Genomic DNA, 22,363 nt, shown 5'->3' with positions numbered 1-22,363 from the left:
GTCGAATCTTATATACTCTCCAACATGGATCGCATTTGTAAAGTTCATTGAATGACTTTTTCAACCTATATGTGAGCAACATCAAATTATTGACCAATATAGACCGTTATAGTCATAGCTGTTAGAAGTCATAGAAAAATACCACCTCCAAAATTTCAGACAAATCGAGTATAAATTATGCCCTTCAGTGGCTCAGAGTTTCAAATTGGGAGAACGGCTTATATGGCAGTTATATCAGATTATCAACCGATTTAGAACATGGTTGGCACAGTTGTTAGAAGTCATACCAAAACTACCTATTTCAGCCAAATTGGATAAGAAGCTCAAGAAGTCAAGATCCGAAATCGGTTTATATGGCAGCTATACCAAAACGTGAACCGATTTGGTCCATTTACAATCCCATCCTACCCTACCTACCGACCTACATAAAAAAGAAGGATTCGTGTAAAATGTCAAGCACCTAGCTTTACTCCTTCGAAAGATAACGTGCTTTCGACAGACAGGCGGACGGACATGGCTAGATCTACTTTATGGGGTGTTAGTTGCATATATTGATGTATTACAATCGGAATGACGAAATTAGTATACCCTCATCCTATGGTGGAGGGTATAAAAATAATGGAGGGTAAACGTTTCAGCAACACATTTCCTACCCCACGAAGTTTATATTCTTTGATCATCGAAAAATTCTAAGACGATCTAGCCATGTTCGTTCATCCATTTGTTGAAATCACTCTGGAGTAGAGATGTCCGCGTGAGTGATTTCCCACTCACGCTCACGAGGAAACAATTTACTCACGCACCCTCGCCCACGATTTTTTTATGTCGATTCACGTTCACGCACGCTCACGAAACGAAAATTTTTCTTACGCACGACTCACAAGACACTCACGAGAAAATCACGATTCACGAGACAACCACGACTCACGAGAAACTCACGAAACACTTATGACTTACCAAACACTCAGTTAAACAAATATTTTTTATGAAGCGAATATATTTTTCTTTCATGCGTCTCAAGCCATACTGCATTTGAACGTACGAAAATTAATGCATAAAATGTATCAGCCCTGCATAACCAGTTATTTGATATTTTCATTTGTATGCATCTGTAAACAGATTCGTACATTAAAATACCGTATGATTTGAGAGCATGCGAACAATTTTGTGCTTTGTTACTTTTTTAACTTTAGTCGTGAGCGTCGCGTGAGTGTCTCACTCACGAACCACTTGACTCCCGCGTGACACGACAACTCGTAACGCACGTGCACACCTCTACTCTAGAGTCTTAAAAATAGAGATATTGAGCTAAAACTTTGCACATATTTTCTTTTTTTTTTTGTTTAAGACAGGTTAAGTTTGAAGATGAGCTATATCGGATATATTGATATAGCCTATGTACAGACCGATCTGCTGATTTAAGGTCTATTACTCTATTCCGCTGAAACGTGCCTTATCGAATTGGGATAGGCTTGTCGACATCAGTGTTAATTATGGTTCAAATCGGCCTTTATATGGATATAGCTGTCATACATAACAATTTCCCGATTTAGGTTCTTGGACCCTTAAAAGGCACATTTAATTACCAGTTTGACTGAAATTTGGCACAGTGAGTTGTGTCATGTCGTTAAGTTGAGCATTTAGTTCAGTGCATCATATGGTGTCGTTCTCTGAGTGGCTGTGATGTACAAACAAGCCATCCCTTGGATCAGGCTGAGTAATGAGCAGTAAGTGGACTTTTGAAACGCTATCAACCAGAACACAATACCATGTAGCATTATAGGTCTGAAAAATGCAGCACACAGCCAGTGTATGACACGCGGCTTAAGCCCCAACTTTTCCCAATGGCTCTTTTGTTAGAGCTGACAAACTATCGATAATCGCAACATTCAATAATTTCGATATTTTTATATCCTACACCACCACACAACCCACCACCATCCTACACCACTACACAACCCACCACCATCCTACACCACCACACCACCCACCACCATCCTACACCACCACTTATAATACCCTTTGTATTATAAGTTTGTGCATTTATTAGTAACGCTAAGAAGGAGAAGAGTTAGACCCATTGATAAGTATACCGATCGACTAAGAATCACTTTCTGATTCGATTTAGCCATATCCGTCTGTGAGTCCATGTATTCATATAATAAAAGTACAGGTCGTATTTGTTGTCCAATTGTCACGAAATTTTGCCCATTTCACTTTTTTGGCTAAAATCGATTTTTTGGTAAAAATCGGTTCAGATTTAGAAATAGCTTCCATATACAAGTATCGACCGATTTGCACTTTAATGGCTGTAGTGATTGCAATTTTCAACCAATCTGAACAAAATTTGGCATGGATTGTTTTGATACCGATCTTAACATATCTGCAAGATTTCATCAAAATAGGTTCAGATTTAGATATAGTTCCCATATATACCATGTATTTGCAATTTAATGGCCGTAATAACTACAATTTTTAATCGATCTGCCCAAAAATTGGGACGGATTGTTTTGTTACTGATCTTAACATCTTTTTATCAGAATCGCTTCAGATTTAGATATAGCTCCCGTGTATAGGTATCGCCCGATTTGCGCTTAAATGGCCGTCGTAACTACAACTTAGACATAGCTCTCATATACATGTATCTATTACCCGAATTTATAATTGTAGGGTAGGTGGAGGGTATTATATGTGGTCCGCTTCGCCCGACTTTTGCCTTTCCTTACTAGTTATTAATAAATATCAATACTGTCGTTAATTTCCATTCGCCTATATATCAAACGAAAGTGAGAAGAAGCAATGAGGAGATCGATTTATAAAGAAGCAATATCAATGCACAATCCGAATAAAACTAAACGTAATAAAGTCAGTCGGAAGTCATGAGAGAAGTCATTGTAAAAAACTTTAGCTAACCGGATGAAAATTGCACCCTCTATGGGCGCAAGAAATTTTTTTTAAAGGAATATAAATATTCTGTATCTAATTTTGCAAAAAATTTAAATTTGCCGATTGTATCGATTGGAAATATATCAGTTGATATTCAGACAAAAAATTAAATATCGATAGTGCCATCGATATTTTGCCAGATCTATCTCTTGCAGGTGCATAGAGAAAGATTTACCTTCAATACCATTTCAAAATGCTGTATCGACCTTTTAACTGACATTTAGTCATATGTTGTGTCTTTATTCATTGCTGGGTACTGGTAAATGGTCGATTAGGGTTGTCTTGGCGGCTGATCAACAGGTGACATGTGGTCCTTAGTTACAAGCGGAACAAACATATAGCAAGTTGGTTGCATCTTGGCTGCATCTGCCGGAACGTAGTTGAAGCAGAACTACTCTGGTTTGAGGAAGCTCTGGTTTGACAGATCTTTCTCAAGGAAGGCATTACTTTCAAATTCACTTTATTATTTAGAACCATCTTATCTACCGCTTGATTTTCCGCTCAACCTCTCGCTTTACACTATGAAGTTACAACCTAACGTCACTGGGCGCTGGTTGCCTATCCACAAGATTACGATTTGGATGGTTACTGCAAAGAAGTGCAGCTCACTGCTTAGAGCAGGAAGGATCTTTATCTCCTGATGGAGGTGGTCCACATGAGAACTAAGGATACAGCTCGAATAGCAGCATTCTGGCAAGTCTCTTATTCTGTCACTTCGTGTCATTGAGCTTTCGATCCCATACTGACGCTGCATAGTTTTCTACTCACTGGCCAGTTTTTTTTTTTTGTATATGTTCACATTGGCACTGCATAGTTCACTACTCATTGGCCAACTTTTTGGAGTTTTTGCCCTTTCCATCATATTATAGTTATAGTTATCTGTTCTTAATTTTAGTACTGAGTACGAATCAAGATATTTGCATATTCAAAATTGTTTTGCTGGATCTATTTTTTTCAATTGATCTATTTTTATTGATCTCCTATTATAAAATGATGGTGGTTATGATATAAAACATAATCTCATAGTTATATAGAATCCTCTTATAAATTTTATAACCCCTACATTACAAAAATTTAAGTAACTGCTAAAGTAATTGTTGTATAGTCTTACATACAGTGGCAGAGATAAGTCTACATACCTTTTCGTAAATGGCAGCTTCGTAAACTGACAGTTACGTAATGAGGATAAACCGAATCGAATAAATGTTGACTATTTTTAACACGGGCGACCATGGTAAAAACTTTTTTGTTTAAAAATTTAGTTTTGTAAAACGCGTTTTTTGAGTGCGGTATGTAGACTTTTCTGTGCCACTGTATGTATATCGGAAAGCGCCTCGGTAGCGAAGTTAATAGTAAGGCTTTGGTATGTCGCTATAGTCCGGTAAGCCTAAAATTATCATTTTGGTTTGCTAAACTTGATGTGCCAAGATTATGGGGAAAAAGTCATCTGTGAAAATAGAACTTTGACTACTTTTTCAATGTAGGGATTATAAAGAGTTGCAAACAATGAAGTTAGCTTGTATCGAATATTCTTTAACTCCATTTTGTTGTACAGTGCAATCGAAGACGACTCACAAAATAATGAACTTCTACCAACCATAAAACAAACAACTAAAGAAAAAAAAATATTCTAGAAAAGAAGCTGAATTTATTAACAACTCTTAAAAGAATCACAAAAAGCTGATTCTAAAACACAATTGGAGCATATCACACCTGTTCTTAACACAACAACTAAAGAAGAAACACAAGTGCAACTAAAGTATTAAAAATTAAAGAAAAGTTTTCACCTGCAAACAGAGCTTAACTATAAGCCTGAAAAAAATGTAAGCATATGAGACTGGGTCAAAGCATTTAATTAAACAGAATATTAAAAAAACATTTTGTAGCATAAAAAGCAACGCTAAAAACAAACAGAAACAAAAACACCAGTAGCCAATCAGCAACCAAACCAAAAACTTAACATTGTTTAGTGTAAACAAACAACGTAGAGGCAACATACGGTGGCAATCATACTCATTTTCCTCAACAAACAAAATTGTTTGGGGACAAAACAAAACAAATATCGAAACAGTGTTTACTTCGCTGTGGCAGCCACATTTCTTTGGAGTACGGGATTGTTATCTCATTTAATTGCCTTATAATTAACACACTTTTCAACAAACAACAGCAACAACAAAAACACAACGCCAACACCCCAAGACATCACCCAAAGTAACTGCAACACCTACTGCCACATTAAAACTCCATCAACCTGAGCACCTCCAACAGTAAGAGCAACAGCCAGCAACAAGCACCTACACAGCACCCAGCTCCCGAAACCGCTGTGTCCATCTACGTCATCACCATCATCATCGCCATTGTTTAAATGTTTTAATTTCGTTTGGTTTTTGTTAAAGTGTTATTTTGTTTATTTAACACCACCGCCAGTGTCCGGAGGAGAAAAAAAAAACAAACTGAAAATTTGTTAATTGTTGCAAATATTTTTTTTATTACCATCATGTATCTAATACAGGTGAGAATTACTTTTGTTTACGTTTTTTCCCCAAATTTTCTTTTGAATTTATTTGCCTTTTCTCTTTTGTTTAAAGTTTTTTTGTTTTGTGTTATGTTTTGTTGAAATTAAATATTCGTTACTGTCATAAGAGCACAACAGCAGTTTGCATTTGTGTGTTAGAGGGTTAATATGTCTAGTCGTTATGTGTGGATACACCAGGGGAAAAATGTTAATAATATAACCTAAAACGTGGTAAAATGCAATTTGAAACTGCTCACCTTTATAACTTTGTATCGTCGAAGTTGAGCCATTTTTGTTGGCTTGAATGTCAAAATCATTTAATTTGATTAAGGAAAAACAGATGTTTGAGTGAGTCAAAATAGAATTCTAAACATCAAATCTGTGTACTTCTATTGTAGCTAGATTGCGCAGATATCTAAGACATTCAAACATGTGACCAGCATTAGTGCGGGGGGAACAACAGCTGAAATCCCATCAATCCCATGGACGCGGTTGTACGTACCAGATTGACCCGATAAAGTGCTTCATCGGCAAGGGCTGCTGCCTCAGTGTACAACACACTGCTACAACAGCCACAGCTGAAATTGTGTTTGATGTTCTCGCCAGGATTCCAACTCGGACACGCACCATCCAACCTATGCATAAGGGCGGCCATAATCATAAATTCAGAAATGTTTAAAAATGGTTGCATGGGTTTCTTTTTACTTTTTATACCCACCACCGAAGGATGGGGGTATATTCATTTTGTCATTCCGTTTGCAACACATCGAAATATCCATTTCCGACCCTATAAAGTGTATATATTCTTGATCAGCGTAAAAAACTAAGACGATATAAACATTTCCGTCCGTCTGTCTGTTGAAATCACGGTACAGTCTTTAAAAATAGAGATATTGAGCTAAAATTTTGCACAGATTCTTTTTTTGTCCATAAGCAGGTTAAGTTCGAAGATGGGCTATATCGGACTATATCTTGATATAGCCCCCATATAGACCGATCCGCCGATTTAGGGTCTTAGGCCCATAAAACCACATTTATTATCCGATTTTGTTGAAATTTGGGGTAGTGAGTTGTGTTAGGCCCTTCGACATCCTTCGTCAATTTGGCTCAGATCGGTCCAGATTTGGATATAGCTGCCACATAGACCGATCCTCAGATTTAGGGTCTTAGGCCCATGAAAGCCACATTTATTATCCGATTTCGCTGAGATTTGGGACAGTGAGTTGTCTTAGGCCCTTCGACTTCCTTCGTTAAATTGGCCCAGATCGGTTCAGATTTGAGTATAGCTGCCATATAGACCGATCCTCCGGTTAAGGGTCTTAGGCCCACAAAAGCCACATTTATTATCCGATTTTGATGAAATTCGGGACAGTGAATTGTGTAAGGCCCATCGACATCCTTCGTTAATTTGGCTCAAATCGGTCCAGATTTGAGTATAGCTGCCATATAGATCGATCCTCCGATTTATGGTGTAAGGCCCATAAAAGCCACATTCGTTATCCGATTTTGCTGAAATTTGGGACAGTTAGTTGTGTTAGGCCCTTTGGCATATTTCTTCAGTTTGGTCCAGATCGGTTCAGATTTAGATATAGCTGCCATATAGACCGATTTCTTGATTTATGGTTTTGGGCCCATAAAATGCTCATTTATTGTCTAGTGTCGCCGAAATTTGGAACAGTGAGTTAAGTTAAGCCCCTTGACATACTTCTGCAATATCGAACAGATCGGTCCAGATTTGGATATAGCTGTCATATAGACCGATACCTAGGTTTTAGGTTTTGAGGCGATAAAAGATGCATTTATTGTCCGATGTCGCTGAAATTTGGGACGGTGAGTTGTGTTAGGCCCTTCGATATCCTTTTTAAATTTTATCCAGATCCGTCCAGATCTGCCATATAGACCGATATCCCGATTTATAGTCTTGGTCCCATAAAGTCGCATTTATAATCTGATTTCACTTAAATTTTACACAGTGACTTACGCTAATCATTTCGACATCCGTTTAGTACATGGTTCAAATCGGTTTAATTTTAGATATAGCTACTTAAAAGACCAATATTTTGTTATACGCAATTGAAAAATGACTTGTACTTATAAGCATTTGGTCCAAATCGGAACATATTTCGATATAGCTGCTATGGGGCATAAGGTATGCATTTTTCACCGGATTTTGACGAAAGATGTTTTACATATATACCCGAGGTGGTGGGTATCCAAAGTTCGGCCCGGCCGAACTTAACGCCTTTTTACTTGTTAACTCTGCCAAAAACTAGTGTTTTTTGGCGTCAGAAATGTATGTCATATACGTCAAAGTTTCCGACAGGCCATCTCTGTGTCATACATATATAGGAGAGAACCAGCCGAACCATTCCCGTAAACTTTAGGATAATATGGAACTCAACTGAAAACCATATTCCCGAATCTGTCATTAAACTTTTGGGGTGATCCAATCCAATACTCTGCTCGAGTAAATTTTTATAGTACAAATCTGACATATGCCTGGGTTCAAATCCTAGCGAGAACGTCCGAAAAAAATTTCGTCGGTGATTTTCATTGAGCATAAATTTGAATCCGACAGCTACGATATGTGAGAAGTTTGCGCCTGTTCCTTAGTGGAATCTTCATGGACAAATTTACATTTTTGATTTTCCCCTGACTAATTCAGACATGTAAAAGGCTAATTCAGCCATGTAAAAGGCTCAATGATAAGGGGCCTCCTTTTTATAGCCGAGTCCGAACGGCGTGCCGCAGAGCACCACCTCTTTGGGAAGTAGTTTTTACATGGCAGGGTACCCCACAAATGTCACCAGCATTAGGAGAAGATGACTACCGCTAAAAAATTTTCTGATGTGCCTGTCAGGATTCGAACCCAGCCGTTCAGCGTCATAGGCGAACATGCTAACCTTTGCGCTACGGTGGCCTCCGGTTTTAATTATTTACTTTACTTTAATTAAACGAACGTAGAATAGTATTCCAAGCGCCTCGATCTTCTGCGCTCATTTTATAAACTCTGACACCTACTTTCGGGGTGTGTCCCACCACTTGACCTTTCATCGGGTTTTGAGTCATTCCGGTTTGCGTGTACCACCGTGTTTGCCTTCAAAAGACTTTGCTGGAGCTTGTTCATCCATTCGGACAACATGACCTAGCCAATGCAGCCGTTGTATTTTGATACGTGTAACTTTGCTATCGTCGTCATACAGCTCGTGGTTCATATGACGCTTATATTCTACATTATCGCAAACTGGTCCATATATCTTACGAAGAATCTTTCTTCTAGTTCCACCGTTGAACCATACAGATCGCCCAACAACTTGTGAATGTTCACATCCGCTAAGAAATGAGAATCTGAAGTGGAACACCTTCTGACTGCCAGTGCGGGACACACACACAGAAGGTGTTCTATAGTCTCTTCTTCTTCGATGTTACTGGCAACCTTCAGTCTGTCAGCATGTTTTCCGATTAGACAGTGACCTGTCCTGACGGACACAATGACTGGACGCCTGTTCTTGCCAGTGACAGCAAAGCGGTAGACCTCGTCAAGACTTGATAAGCCCACATAATTTTGGAATGCTCGCAGCCCTCTCTTTGTGATCATCTATCGTTCGTTGTCCTTCGGGCCTGAAAACTTAGCTTACATGTCGCTAGAGGTATACCCTCAAATGCCTGGCTGTCTGAGTAAATATTTATGCCAGTTGTCGTAATGACATTATATCTTAGCCATTCCACCACTTCCTTAATTGCAAGGATCTCCGCTTGATACACACTGCAGTGGTGGGGTAACCTTCTTGACATGACCAGTTCTAGATCTTTAGAGTACACCCAAAGCCCATCTGGTCGTCTAGTTTGGAATCGTTGGTATAGAAGTCTATGTAACTTCTATTAAAAGCGGTCAGGCAGGATTTATTCAACATTGCCTGGAACATCGGATATTGCATCAAGGAATTCACAGTGTTCGTAGCCGCCACATGACCAAAGGGAAAGCTCCCTTAGCCTCACGGCAGTGATCACAGCAATTTGTCTAGCCAAACGTTCCAGAAGCATTAGATGTACATTAAATTCAGTGCATCAGATGGTGTCGTGCCCAGTGCGGCTGTGATGCACAAACAAGCCATCCTTTGGATCCGGTTGACTATTGAACCGAAGGTGGACTTTTGAAGAGCGGTCCACCAGACCACAACACCATATAGCATTATAGATCTGACAACTGCAGTATATACCCAGCACATGAAGCGCGGTCTAAACCCCCAACTTTTGCCAATGGCTCTCTTGCAGGTGTATATATAAAACTGGTCTTCTTGACATTCTAAGTCGGACATGGGCCCGTCCGTCCGGTTGTCGAAATCACGATAGGGGTTCAACGAATAAAGATATCCGCTTGAAATTTTGCACAAAAGCTTCTTATGGATGTAGGTCGTTGTGGATTGTAAAAGCGCAATATCGGTTCAGATTTTGACATGGCTCCGATATAAACCTATATCTCGATTTGAGATCTTGAGCCCCTGAATGCCGCAATTGTTATCCGATTTGGCTGAAATTTTGTACGTAGGGTTCAAATTTGACTTCCATCATGTTAGTAGTTAGCTCCAAAGCGGTGTACAAGGTGATATAGCTTTCATGTAAACCTGTCTCCTTATTAGTCCTCTTAGTCCCCAAGGAGAGTCAGTTTTTGGCTAATTGGGCAGACATTTTTTACGTACAGTACATTTAAGTTAATTTTTTTTAAATTTAAATTTTTTGTATAACTTCTTTGCTTTTAATTAATCAAATTAAATTTAATATTAATTAAACCATTCCGTGAACTTGAAAATTTTGATTCATGGTGGTTATACGAGATACTGCCCGGCTGAATAGAACCTATTTGGCTAATTATTAAGAGTTTTTTTTTTGCTATGCTATTCTTAGAAATAGGAATAGGTATACAAGTTGTAGAATATATTTGATGTCTATTTGCGCTCTTATATTTTGATTTTTAAAATCTTTTCTTGATATTTCGAACATTCATTTAAGCTCGAGGTTATTTTCAATGCTTTCTATTCAAAGAATAGCACTGCAAAGAAGGAAAATTTGGCAATTGTGAGCTGTTTTTAAAAACTTTTTGACTGAACATGGCGTATCAGAAATCGCGATCCACCATGGCAGACAAAGTGTTTTAGAAAACAGTTCCCACTAGCCTAACTTTTATAAGTTCTTCGCTATGCTATTCTCTGAATAGAAAGCCTTGAATACGATTTCGAGCTAGAATATGTTTATGAAAATTAAAATTTATAGTGGCTTTTATTCACAATTTAGTCACTATAGCTTGGACATTTTGCCAAAAAGTTTCGTATTCGCAGAAAATATTTCACACCGCATTTTATTAGCTCTGCTTTTTCAAGCGGGGCATTGCCACTCTTATGGTGTTTAGTCATTTATATTCTTTTTAAGTAAATTTCTCTTTTAATATGCTATTTCGTAGGTTCCGCTGTTTAGTCCATCTCCTTCTCCTAGTGTATGTTTGCTTATTATCATGATGATGAAGGCAGATAATGTCTTTCATTTTTACAGTGGAAAGTGTTGGTGAAGAAGCCATTTGTTTTTGGGTGACAAAGAAGTAATTGTTGAGTTGAGTTTGTAAGTCGAGATTTCTGAGACTCAACTCAAGTTGTCATAATTGTATGGGATATTGTTAAGTGTGTAGTCATAATGACTCTTTTTTCCCTTTACACTTTATGAAGCTAATCCATCACTTTTAATTGAATGTCATTTCTTTGAATAAGAGTGCGAAGTTAAGTGTCACGAAGGCAAAATGGCGCTAAGGGAAAATTCCATGACTACCATTTAACCATTTATCAATAAGAAGGTATACATTCTGAAATCTTTGGTCTTTGAAATTTGCCTATTGGTTTAGCTTTCGTAATCTTCCAACAGATGTTGAAGTCTTATTTATGGATTATTTCGTAATCTCATTTTGCGAATTTTCACACAATAAAGAATCATCCAGACTATTACCTCTTAACCAATCAGAGTTATTCACATTTTCTTATTGAGGTAGCAAAAATCATCACATTACCCGTCATAAACCATTTCAACATTATAATAGGATTCCTAGAAGATTACTGATAAGGTAAAGGCATAAGAGTAGTACCTGTAATATGTCAATCCTTCGACTAGGATAGGTTAGTTTATTTTAAAAAAATTTTGAATGCAAATTCTGATAAAATAGCACATTACGGTTTCATGCGATGCAGATGTAGCCAAATAGCTGAAGCCAATTTTATCTTTAGGTAGATTTTCCTTAAAAATTTTTTTTTTTTTTAGGCAACAGTGTAGAGTTGTAAGATAATTTTTACATATTGCGTTAATTCCATATCCAATATCTCTATTTTGGTATTGTTATTTTTCAGTCTAAAAAGTAAATAATGAAAAAGTTTCCGTGGTGTTGTATCTATTAGAATTGTGGTCTTTAATCATTTCTTTTATATGGGAATTCAGAAGAGTTCATTTGTATTATTACTATCTTATGCTTTTATTTAACAGTTTAGATTTTTCTTTCATTTCTTGTATCTTACCCATTAGTTTTGTCTGATTACATTAGATTAAAATGCAATCGAAATTAACTTCATATGATTATATAACCAATTAAAGCAGCACAAAGAAAAAGTCTAATAGCCCCATAAGACTTTTGGTATTGCCATCCAATTATCCATAAAATATTGCTTAGCTCTTATAAGCTCTGTCGATGCTGTGCATCACCATTAATAAATTTCAAATTAAAAAGTAATAAAAATAAATTTTAGCGTTTCGCTGCTTTTGTTGCTGCTGCTGCCGCCAACATTCAATTGACAGCGGAAAAATGCTGTGACAAATCAAGAAGTCATCAATTGATGAATGAATCACATTAAATATCCATGCTGGTCGATAGTGTACCTAATGGAAAACGTTGATATTTTCATATCAAGAATTGAATTGAATTAACGAAGTAAAATCATTTTCCAATGCTCAACTCTGGTAACGGTTGACTGAAGAAAAATTACACTTCAATATGTAATAATACAGTTCAACAACACGAATGACTATTACATCAATACAATGGTGTGTGACCCCAAATAAAAATGTCTTCTTTTCCGTAAGATTTGTCAACGTTCTGCATCACTGCATGCCATGAAAATGTTACATGGGATCTATAGAGACATGGGAAAATAAAAGCGTTAGCGTGATGTTGATGGACCTAATGATAACTTTGGCATGACTTAACATATCTCTAAGGGGAATTAATTGAAGCTGTATTAATTTTTTTTGTTAGTGAGCGAATCAAATGTAATGGAATCAAATGTGAGCGAATCAAATTAAATGTATGATTTAATTAGAAAATTATTAATGTGAGTAAGAAGCTTTTACACGTACAGCAAGGAGAGTAAAAGTTTAGGTAAAGTTACGTTAGATTAAAAAGAGGGTGTCGATCCAACCGCAAACCAATATCGACATATACTTAAGCCATTAATCGGCTTGTTGTGAGCTCTCAATCCAAAAAAAGTGTTCCCCAATAGATTTGTGTCAGAAATTCCAAGCTGTTTAAGAATCCTTAGCTGAATTGAAACTGAATTGGGAGTGTTACATTTAAGAGCGTACCGAGAAGACTCACAGGTGTTTTGTACTATGTAGATCAACATCGGAGAGTGGTATAGAAAACAATTAGGGATTTTGTAGGTTGGACGGTATTTCCGACATGAATTTTTCTTTTTCGAACTTACTTTTTATACCCTCCACCATAGAGTATTGGTGGAGGGTATTATACCCTCTAGTAATTTCGTTATTCCGTTTGTAACACCTCAAAATATTCGTCAAAGACCCCATAAAGTATATACACTGTCAGACAAAATAAAGTGCGGTTTTAAATATTTTTAATTTTTTGATTGAAACATATTTGTTGTTTTCAAATGGTTAAATTATAGTTTTATTTTAAATTCGGTTAATATTTTATCTAATAATGAACTTAACATTGAATTCTTACTATTTATAATACAAACTATGTGGCACATAAGGAATTTCAAGTGACAAAATAAAGTAACACTTCTCTAACAAATGTTATAAAAAATTAAATAACTTTAAAATTTAGTACGAAGTTGCTCCTCCTTTGTTATTTATGACTTCTCTCAATCTTTTCGGCAAGAGAATCAATTCATTTTGCAGTTTTCCCAAAATGTTTGAAGATTTGATCTGGATTCCATCGGGATTTTGTCATCTAGGATAGCCCAAAAATGCTCTATGAGGTTTAGATCAGGGCTTTGAGCAGGCCATTCAAATTTTTCAACGTTATTTTCTTCAAAATATTTTTTAACGACCGTACTCGTGTGCTTGGGGTCGTTGTCTTGTTGAAAGATGAACTATTCCATGCCCATTTCCTCTGCACTGCTATAAAGATTTTCTTCCTCAATTGTTACATATCGCTCTCCAGTCATTTTAGAGTGAATTTTTACGAACCTACCAACATCCCCAAACCATGATGCTTTTTGATTTTAGCCTTTGTGTTGGTTCACACCACATTCTTTTTCGATGTTTGCATTTTTATACCCTCTACCATAGGATGGGGCTATACTAATTTCGTCATTCTGTTTGCAACTCCTCGAAGTATTCGCCTCAGACCCCATAAAGTATAGATATTCTTGATCGTCCTGCCATTTTATGTCGAGCTTGCCATGTCCGTCCGTCTGTCAAAAACACTCTAACTTTCGAAGGAGTAAAGCTAGCCGCTTGAAATTTTGCACAAATACTTCTTCCATGACCAACAACATGCGTGTCAAATATGGTCTGAAGCGATCTATAGCCTGGTGCAGCTCCCATACAAACCGATCTCCCTATTTTATTTCTTTAGACCGCAAAGCAATTTTTATTCGAATTGGTTGAAATTTTACACAATGACTTATACTATAGTCTCCAACATTCAATTCTATCGTGATCCGAATCGGACCATAACTTGATATAGCTCCGATAGCACAGCAATTATTTTCTTTTATCCTCTGTTGGACTTACAGGAGATACCGGGAAAAGAACTCGTCAAATGGGATCCATGGTGGAGGGTATATAAGATAACTTAGCACGCTTTTACTTGTTTGATCAGACCTCGTATGGTCTGAGTCGGTCCATAACCTGGCATAGCTTCAATAATAACCACTGCTGAATAATGTTTCCTATGTTCTCGCCATGATTCGAACACAGGTGTTCAGAGTCATAAGCGGATATGCTAACCTCTGTTCTACGGTGACCTCCAAGAGCTAGACGATTCATTCATTTACTCCTTGAAGTGTTATTTTCTTTTTTTGATTTCATTATATTTTTCCATAAAATTTTAATTCATTTCCATTGTCTAATATATTAGTTTAGGCATTCATTTTGCAGTTTTCCCAAAATGTTTGAAGATTTGTTCTGGATTCCATCGGGATTTTGTCATCTAGGATAGCCCAAAAATGCTCTATGAGGTTTAGATCAGGGCTTTGAGCAGGCCATTCAAATTTTTCAACATTATTTTCTTCAAAATATTTTTTAACGACCGTACTCGTGTGCTTGGGGTCGTTGTCTTGTTGAAAGATGAACTATTCCATGCCCATTTCCTCTGCACTGCTATAAAGATTTTCTTCCTCAATTGTTACATATCGCTCTCCAGTCATTTTAGAGTGAATTTTTACGAACCTACCAACATCCCCAAACCATGATGCTTTTTGATTTTAGCCTTTGTGTTGGTTCACACCACATTCTTTTTCGATGTTTGCATTTTTATACCCTCTACCATAGGATGGGGCTATACTAATTTCGTCATTCTGTTTGCAACTCCTCGAAGTATTCGCCTCAGACCCCATAAAGTATAGATATTCTTGATCGTCCTGCCATTTTATGTCGAGCTTGCCATGTCCGTCCGTCTGTCAAAAACACTCTAACTTTCGAAGGAGTAAAGCTAGCCGCTTGAAATTTTGCACAAATACTTCTTCCATGACCAACAACATGCGTGTCAAATATGGTCTGAAGCGATCTATAGCCTGCTGCAGCTCCCATACAAACCGATCTCCCTATTTTATTTCTTTAGACTGCAAAGCAATTTTTATTCGAATTGGTTGAAATTTTACACAATGACTTATACTATAGTCTCCAACATTCAATTCTATCGTGATCCGAATCGGACCATAACTTGATATAGCTCCGATAGCACAGCAATTATTTTCTTTTATCCTCTGTTGGACTTACAGGAGATACCGGGAAAAGAACTCGTCAAATGGGATCCATGGTGGAGGGTATATAAGATAACTTAGCACGCTTTTACTTGTTTGATCAGACCTCGTATGGTCTGAGTCGGTCCATAACCTGGCATAGCTTCAATAATAACCACTGCTGAATAATGTTTCCTATGTTCTCGCCATGATTCGAACACAGGTGTTCAGAGTCATAAGCGGATATGCTAACCTCTGTTCTACGGTGACCTCCAAGAGCTAGACGATTCATTCATTTACTCCTTGGAGTGTTATTTTCTTTTTTTGATTTCATTATATTTTTCCATAAAATTTTAATTCATTTCCATTGTCTAATATATTAGTTTAGGCAAAGATTATTGAGTTTATTCCAATTATTGTGTCCTTCTTTTTTTCAATTTTATATACATATGTTGGTTTTCTCTAAACTAAATGTGTAAAAGCAAATTTTCTGTCATGATTTTCCATTCTTAAGCTTTAAAATGCCATTAGCGGTGAAAGCTTAAAATAAATACAAATTAACAAAAAAATAGAAGAAAGAACACACATAACCAAGTGAATATTAATTTTGTAAAGAAAAAAAAAAAAACACAGAAAGGGTCTACTAACAAGCCGATTAATAACTGCGTACAAGTGATAACCACTCTGATAATAAAGGAAAAATACCAAGAATTTTTGTTTGAAACAAGCAACAAAGCACCAAAAGACTCTAAAACAATCTTCATTTCATTAACTATTAATGGCCAACTAATGCATGTTTATTATGGCCAACAACAATCAATAAGACACAAACATAAACAGCCATAATCAAAAACATCATCTTTGTGTGCCAAGAAGAGAAAACAAGAAAATCCAAGAAACTAACTTGAAACGATGGTGTGGAAACATAGAAAACGACTGACTAAAAGCCGATTGAAATGTTTTAATGGCGTTTTTTGGGCTTTTATTTTTCAGAAAATACGGCTTTCAGTTCTGGGTCGAACACACACACTCTCACACATTAAAACAAAACTAAAGCCAAAGAACACCTGTGATTTTGTTGTTTGTTCTTTAGTTTTTTTCTTTGCAGTTGCTCTGCCCCATCACTGATATGAATATGAGGTGAACGATGGCTTTCATACTTTTCTCCATATAAATTATAGTGCAAGCCACAGGCAATTTCCTCGTATTTCCAGGCTGTTTACGTTTGTAGTTGGTCACACTCATTTGCCTGCATATCTGCTGGCCACATAATAATATGTTAAATTTTGTGTTAGACACATGACCCGATAAACTTTAAAAAAGTTTAGTAAACTCAGGCTTTTGAGACTATAAGTTTTTGAAATATTATTTGAGATATACTTATAATGTCAACGAAACAAAATGTTAGTATTTTGATACCCTCCACCATGGGTAGAAATGGGAAAAACCTTGAACATTTTGTGTGTAACAACTCGAATATTCCTTCAAAGCCTCATTAAGGGTATATATTCTTAATAGTTTTGTCATACGAAATCGTTCTGGCATTCATCCTTCCAAAATGTGGATATATTCTTTTCAAAGTTTCCTCAATACTTCGATCTTCGATGTAGCTCGTTGGTGATTGAAAATGCACCATTAGCACAATGACTTCTTTTATGACCACGGCTGCATAGCCTGACCCTCGACTCCGACCCTGGATTGGAGTCTTAGTAGGAGTATTAAGCCGGAGTCGGAGAGTGGTTCGAAGTCAAGGCAAGCGTGCTCAACTCCGAACCGAACTCCGACTCCGACTCAATAGTCCGACTCCGTCTTCGGCTCCGCAGACCTAGTAGTGGATTCGGTTAGCCATAAATTATCGCGATTTGCTCTAGAGAGCGCAATTCCCGTAACTGGTGACATTTGAGTTTTCTTATGAAATTATTGTTAAGTTTAACCTATGAGCAGAATCCGCGCAGATAACTTTACAAACGCGATCCATGGTGAAGAGTATTTTTGTTTCGCACGCCCAATACATGTACGGACGTAGGGTATTTGTTACTTCGTATGCAAAACTTTGTAATATTCTTCCCTGGTACAGTAATCTTTATGAATTCTTGTCGTGAAGATGTAATAAAAATCTTCGGAATATCATTTATTTCATAATTTTTCGTTTATTTCTCTTTCGAGACGAGATTAATGATCGATAATTTTTTGCAATGGAAAAGAGGTCACAACACACCAACCACTGTGGAACACGTTTCGTTTTTGGTTGGGGGACTTATTCAACCACATTAGGTGTGGTGGCTTCAAATGCCTAGGAATCTAAAAGTCGACTTTCGACTAATCGATTTTTTGTGTAAAAAAACCAAAGTCGAAGTCGACTTTTGCTGTTTAAAAAAGTGGGATAATCGACTTTGGAGTAAAAAAAAAGTTGAAGAGTCGAAAAGTCGAAAAAAAGTCGAAAATTCGAAAAAAAGACAAAAAGTTGAAATGGATTTAGTTTCAATTCGATTTTTGTCCCTAAAACACCACCCAAAATCAAATATGGATCTATCGGGACAATGTGGGTATCAAATGAAAGTTATAGGATTTGGCATTGGAAAAGTATTGAAGAGTAGAATAGGCATTAAGGATATGTTAATATGATTTTTGTGCCCCCATCTCCAAAAATCCCTCCAAATGGACAAATTCGTCGATAATGACTGTATGGGACTCAAATGACAGGGTTTTGAGAGTAGGTTAGGTGACGCTTACCTCCTAGTAGGTTTAGATGGCGCTTTACCTCCTAAAATAACCTTAAATACGTTCATTGACCCATCATTTCAATTAGGTATCCAATTTTGTGGCCAAGTGTTTGGTGGCCCCATAACACCCCAAAACGGTACATATTTACCGACATTGGCAATATGGGGCTCAAATTAAAGGTATTTGGGAGTAGAGCACGAATTTGATATCCATATTTAAGATCCGCCTATGACGCTGAACGCATGGGTTCAAACCCTGGCGAGACCATCATAAAAAACAAATAAATTTTCAGCGGTGGTTATCCCCTCTATACGCTGGCGACATTTGTGATATACTATGCCATGTAAAAATTTCTCATCAAAAAAGAGGTGTCGCGTCTGAGGGCCATCGCATCCCAAAAAGAACTCCTTATTATCTTAATTTTAAAACAAGTCAGATTTTATTTAACCTAAAAGCAAAAATTTGGTATCCATTGTTGCGGTGGGTTGCCTAGGGTTCGCACCCCCAAAAACCGACAAATTGATATATTGATCAATCATGACAATATGGGACTCGAATGAAAGGTAATAGAGTACACAAGTACAAAGGCATTAAGTTCAACTGGACTGAACTTTGGAAACCCAACAACTCGGGTATATATGTATGTTAACCACCTTTCGCCATAATCTGGTGAGAAATGCATAATTTATGAACCCATTGCAGCTATATCGAAATATGGTCCGATTTGGACCAAACTCGGCACGGACGTCATGTGGTGTAATTAATACAATTCACTGTTCAAGTTTTTAAAACAGAATATTGGTTTTAATGACAGCTTTACTCAAATAACACCGATCTAAGCATTATGAAGCACTGATGTCGAAAATTTCAGCGAAATCGAGTAATAAATGCTGTCTTTATGGGCCCATGGACTAAAATTTAAAACTTAGTTTTTAATTTTTTATTTCAACGGATTTAATATTTTAAGAAAAAGTAAAATCGTGCCTATCGTTCCCGAGTCTTGGGATTCCACCACCATGAATTCCTCTTAAAATGTGCACAACAAAACTTAGTTCAAGGGTACTTTACGTAAATCATTTCTGCCAAATCAGCCACATATTTAAGCTTCTTGGGCCCGTAGGAGACTAATAAGGAGATCGGTTTTATGAATGCCATTGGCGTTGCATGGGGTCCCGGGGGCAGCTAAGCCCCCACAATTTTCTTCAGCAAATATATTTTTTATTATATATATATATTTTTTACTTGTAACTTAACCAATGAGTTAAAAAAATCATACCCCAATGTAAAATGTCGATTCCAACACTAAACAATAGTGAAAAGTGAATGCGATAGATATTAATTGTGGTTCAGTACTCACAAAGTACAAAGTACCAGTACTCAAATTTAAGAGTTTGGTAAATGTGAGCTGTAAAAGTCAAATTAAGAAAATTTTTTAAAAATGAGCACTTATTTCTTAGCTTGAACTTTGGGATTTGATGGAAGATCGGAGAAAATTGGTTGTATATGAATTTTCGATTCAGAGTTATGTTTGTTTATACAAATTACTTTTGTTATAACTTCAAACGTAAGAAACCTATCTTGAATTGTAAAGAACCTGGGGAATTCAATTCCTATCTGATGTGAATAAAATTTTAGTTCCAGCTTATAAATGAGTCTAGTTCAAAGAACACAATAAATCCTTAATGGAGAGTATATAAGAATCAATCAATTTCGGAAACGGTGTTACATACGCAGGCTATGCGTCCAAATAATAATTTAATCAACTTTTGCGTAGTATATATATAGTATATATAGTCCGTATATATAAGATAATCTAGAAAACCGTATTTGAATTCTGGCATCAAAGTCTGATCATTGAAAAATCGATTTATGTTTTCAACTTTGGCAAGTGGTTTTTATACCCTCCACCATAGGATTGGAGTATACTAATTTCGTCATTCTGTTTGCAACTCCTCGAAATATTCATCTCAGATCCCATAAGGTATATGTATATTCTTGATCGTCATGACATCCGTCCGTCTGTCCAAAGTACGCTAACTTTCGAAGTAGTAAAGCTAGCCGCTTGAAATTTTGCACAAATACTTCTTGTAGGTGTAGGTCGGTAGGGATTGTAAATGGGCCATATCAGTCCATGTTTTGATACATCTGCCATATAAACCGATCTTGGATCTTGACTCCTTGAACGACCAAAGGCGCAATTTTTATCCGATTTGGCTGAAATTTTGCATGAAGTATTTTTTTACGATTTTGAAATGGTTGAAATCGTTCCATAACCTGAAATAGCTGTCATAGAAACCGATCTGGGTTTTTGACTTGTTGAGCCTTTAGGGCGCAATTCCTATCCGATTTGGCTGAAATTTGCTACGACGTGTTTCGTCATGACTTTCAACAGCTGTGACAAGTAAGATTCAAATGGGACCATAACCTGATAAATGGGACCATATTTTGACTTCTTGAGCAACTGGAGGACGCAATTCTTATCCGATTTGGCCGATTTAGCTGCCATATAAACCGATCTGGGATCTTGATTTCTTGAACTTCTATAGGGCGCAATTATTATCTGAATGGGTGAATTTCAGTATAACGGCTTCTCCCATGACCTTCAACATACGTGTCAAATATGGTCTGAATCGTTTATAGCCTATATAAACCGATCTGGAATCTTGACTTCTTGAGCTTCTATAGGGCGCAATTATTATCTGAATGGGTGAATTTTAGTATAACGGCTTCTCCCATGACCTTCAACATACGTGTCAAATATGGTCTGAATCGTCTATAGCCTGATACAGATCCCCTATAAAACGATCTCCCTATTTTACTGTTTGAGCCCCTAAAGGGCGCAATTCTTATTCGATTTGGCTGAAATTTTAAACAATGGCTTCTACTATGGTCTCCAAAATCCATTCCATTATGGTCCGAATCGGACCAGAACTTTATGTAGCTTCAATAGCATAGCATTTTTTTTTTCTTTTATCCTTTGTTTGTCTAAAAAGAGACACCAGGAAGTTTTGAGACCAGAATAACAAGAGATCAAAATGACATAAGTTTACGTACACCAATTATTGCATTTTTATAAAAAGCCAAGAAAAAAATCATGTGGGCATGCTGAGCAAAAACCGTTAATCAAATCCATTGCTTAATCGACTTTGCACATCAGAAATCGAATGTTACTAATGAAAAAAGGTCTCAAAGTCAATTTTTTTCTGCAAGAAAAGTCGACTTTTCAATAATCGAAAAAAGTCGAAAAGTCGACTTTTTAATAATCGAAATCGATTATCAATTTCACGTTAGACACGAAAACGTGTCTACGATGTGAGTACAACACTAACCATGTTTGACACCTTTCAATCTAGCTATTCTTTTCCACCACATGTGTTTTTATTGTAGAGATGGATTTCTTGTCCATACAACTACAATTGCTTCCATGGCATACACATGACATTTAAGCATCTTTTGGAAGGTAGACAACGGTATGTTGCTGCGAGTATCTAAGTTCGAAGCCCTGCCGGGCTCTGGCAAATTTTCATTGCCAAGTTTTTTGCCTGTTAGGGCGAAGATTATTTATTCCATAATTACCTAACGTAATTTAGTTGAGTAAGTCCCCTAACCTAGACAAAATGCGTCCCACAATGGTTGGTGTGTTGTGATCTCTGGTTTTCCTTTTCCATTGCTAAAATATCCATCATTAAGCTCGTCTCGAAAGAGAGAAATAAACGAGCAATTAATAATTGTTAAATGGTGCAGAACTTCTAGCTCTGCTCACTCACCTCTACTCACTATTTATTAGAACAAATTCTACTTCCCGCAATTTGTCCCAATGTTTCAACATATGTGCTCCCTTGTGCGCATTTTAAAAAGAAATAAAATTAAACAGCTGTGAAGGTATTGATATTCATGGAATTTGGTTAAGGGAAAAAATGTTGCGCTGCTTTAATAATGAACACTTGGACTGTTGACGGTGGTGGCTTATTATATGAATGCGAACAAAAACAATTCT

At 36.9% G+C, this 22,363-nt stretch overlaps 1 protein-coding gene across 3 annotated transcripts in view; it reads left to right on the top strand.

Moving 5' to 3' along the window:
• The window catches only part of LOC106082465 (supervillin), a 927,162-nt gene that overhangs the window by 4,108 nt on the left and 900,691 nt on the right, over positions 1-22,363 (top strand). Inside the window, exon 1 of one of the 3 annotated variants that reach the window (XM_059360287.1) lies at positions 5,267-5,458. The exons of the other annotated variants lie outside the window; for them this stretch is intronic. Within the exon in view, the coding sequence (XP_059216270.1) occupies positions 5,444-5,458 (15 nt within the window). The 5' untranslated portion in view covers positions 5,267-5,443. Of the gene's footprint in view, positions 1-5,266; positions 5,459-22,363 lie in introns of those variants that run through there. 3 annotated transcript variants of the gene reach the window in all.

This window comes from Stomoxys calcitrans, chromosome 1, assembly GCF_963082655.1.
Source record: "Stomoxys calcitrans chromosome 1, idStoCalc2.1, whole genome shotgun sequence".
NCBI lineage: Eukaryota > Metazoa > Arthropoda > Insecta > Diptera > Muscidae > Stomoxys > Stomoxys calcitrans.
Note: the sequence above shows the minus strand (reverse complement) of the source record. Positions and strands in the feature narration are given on the sequence as shown.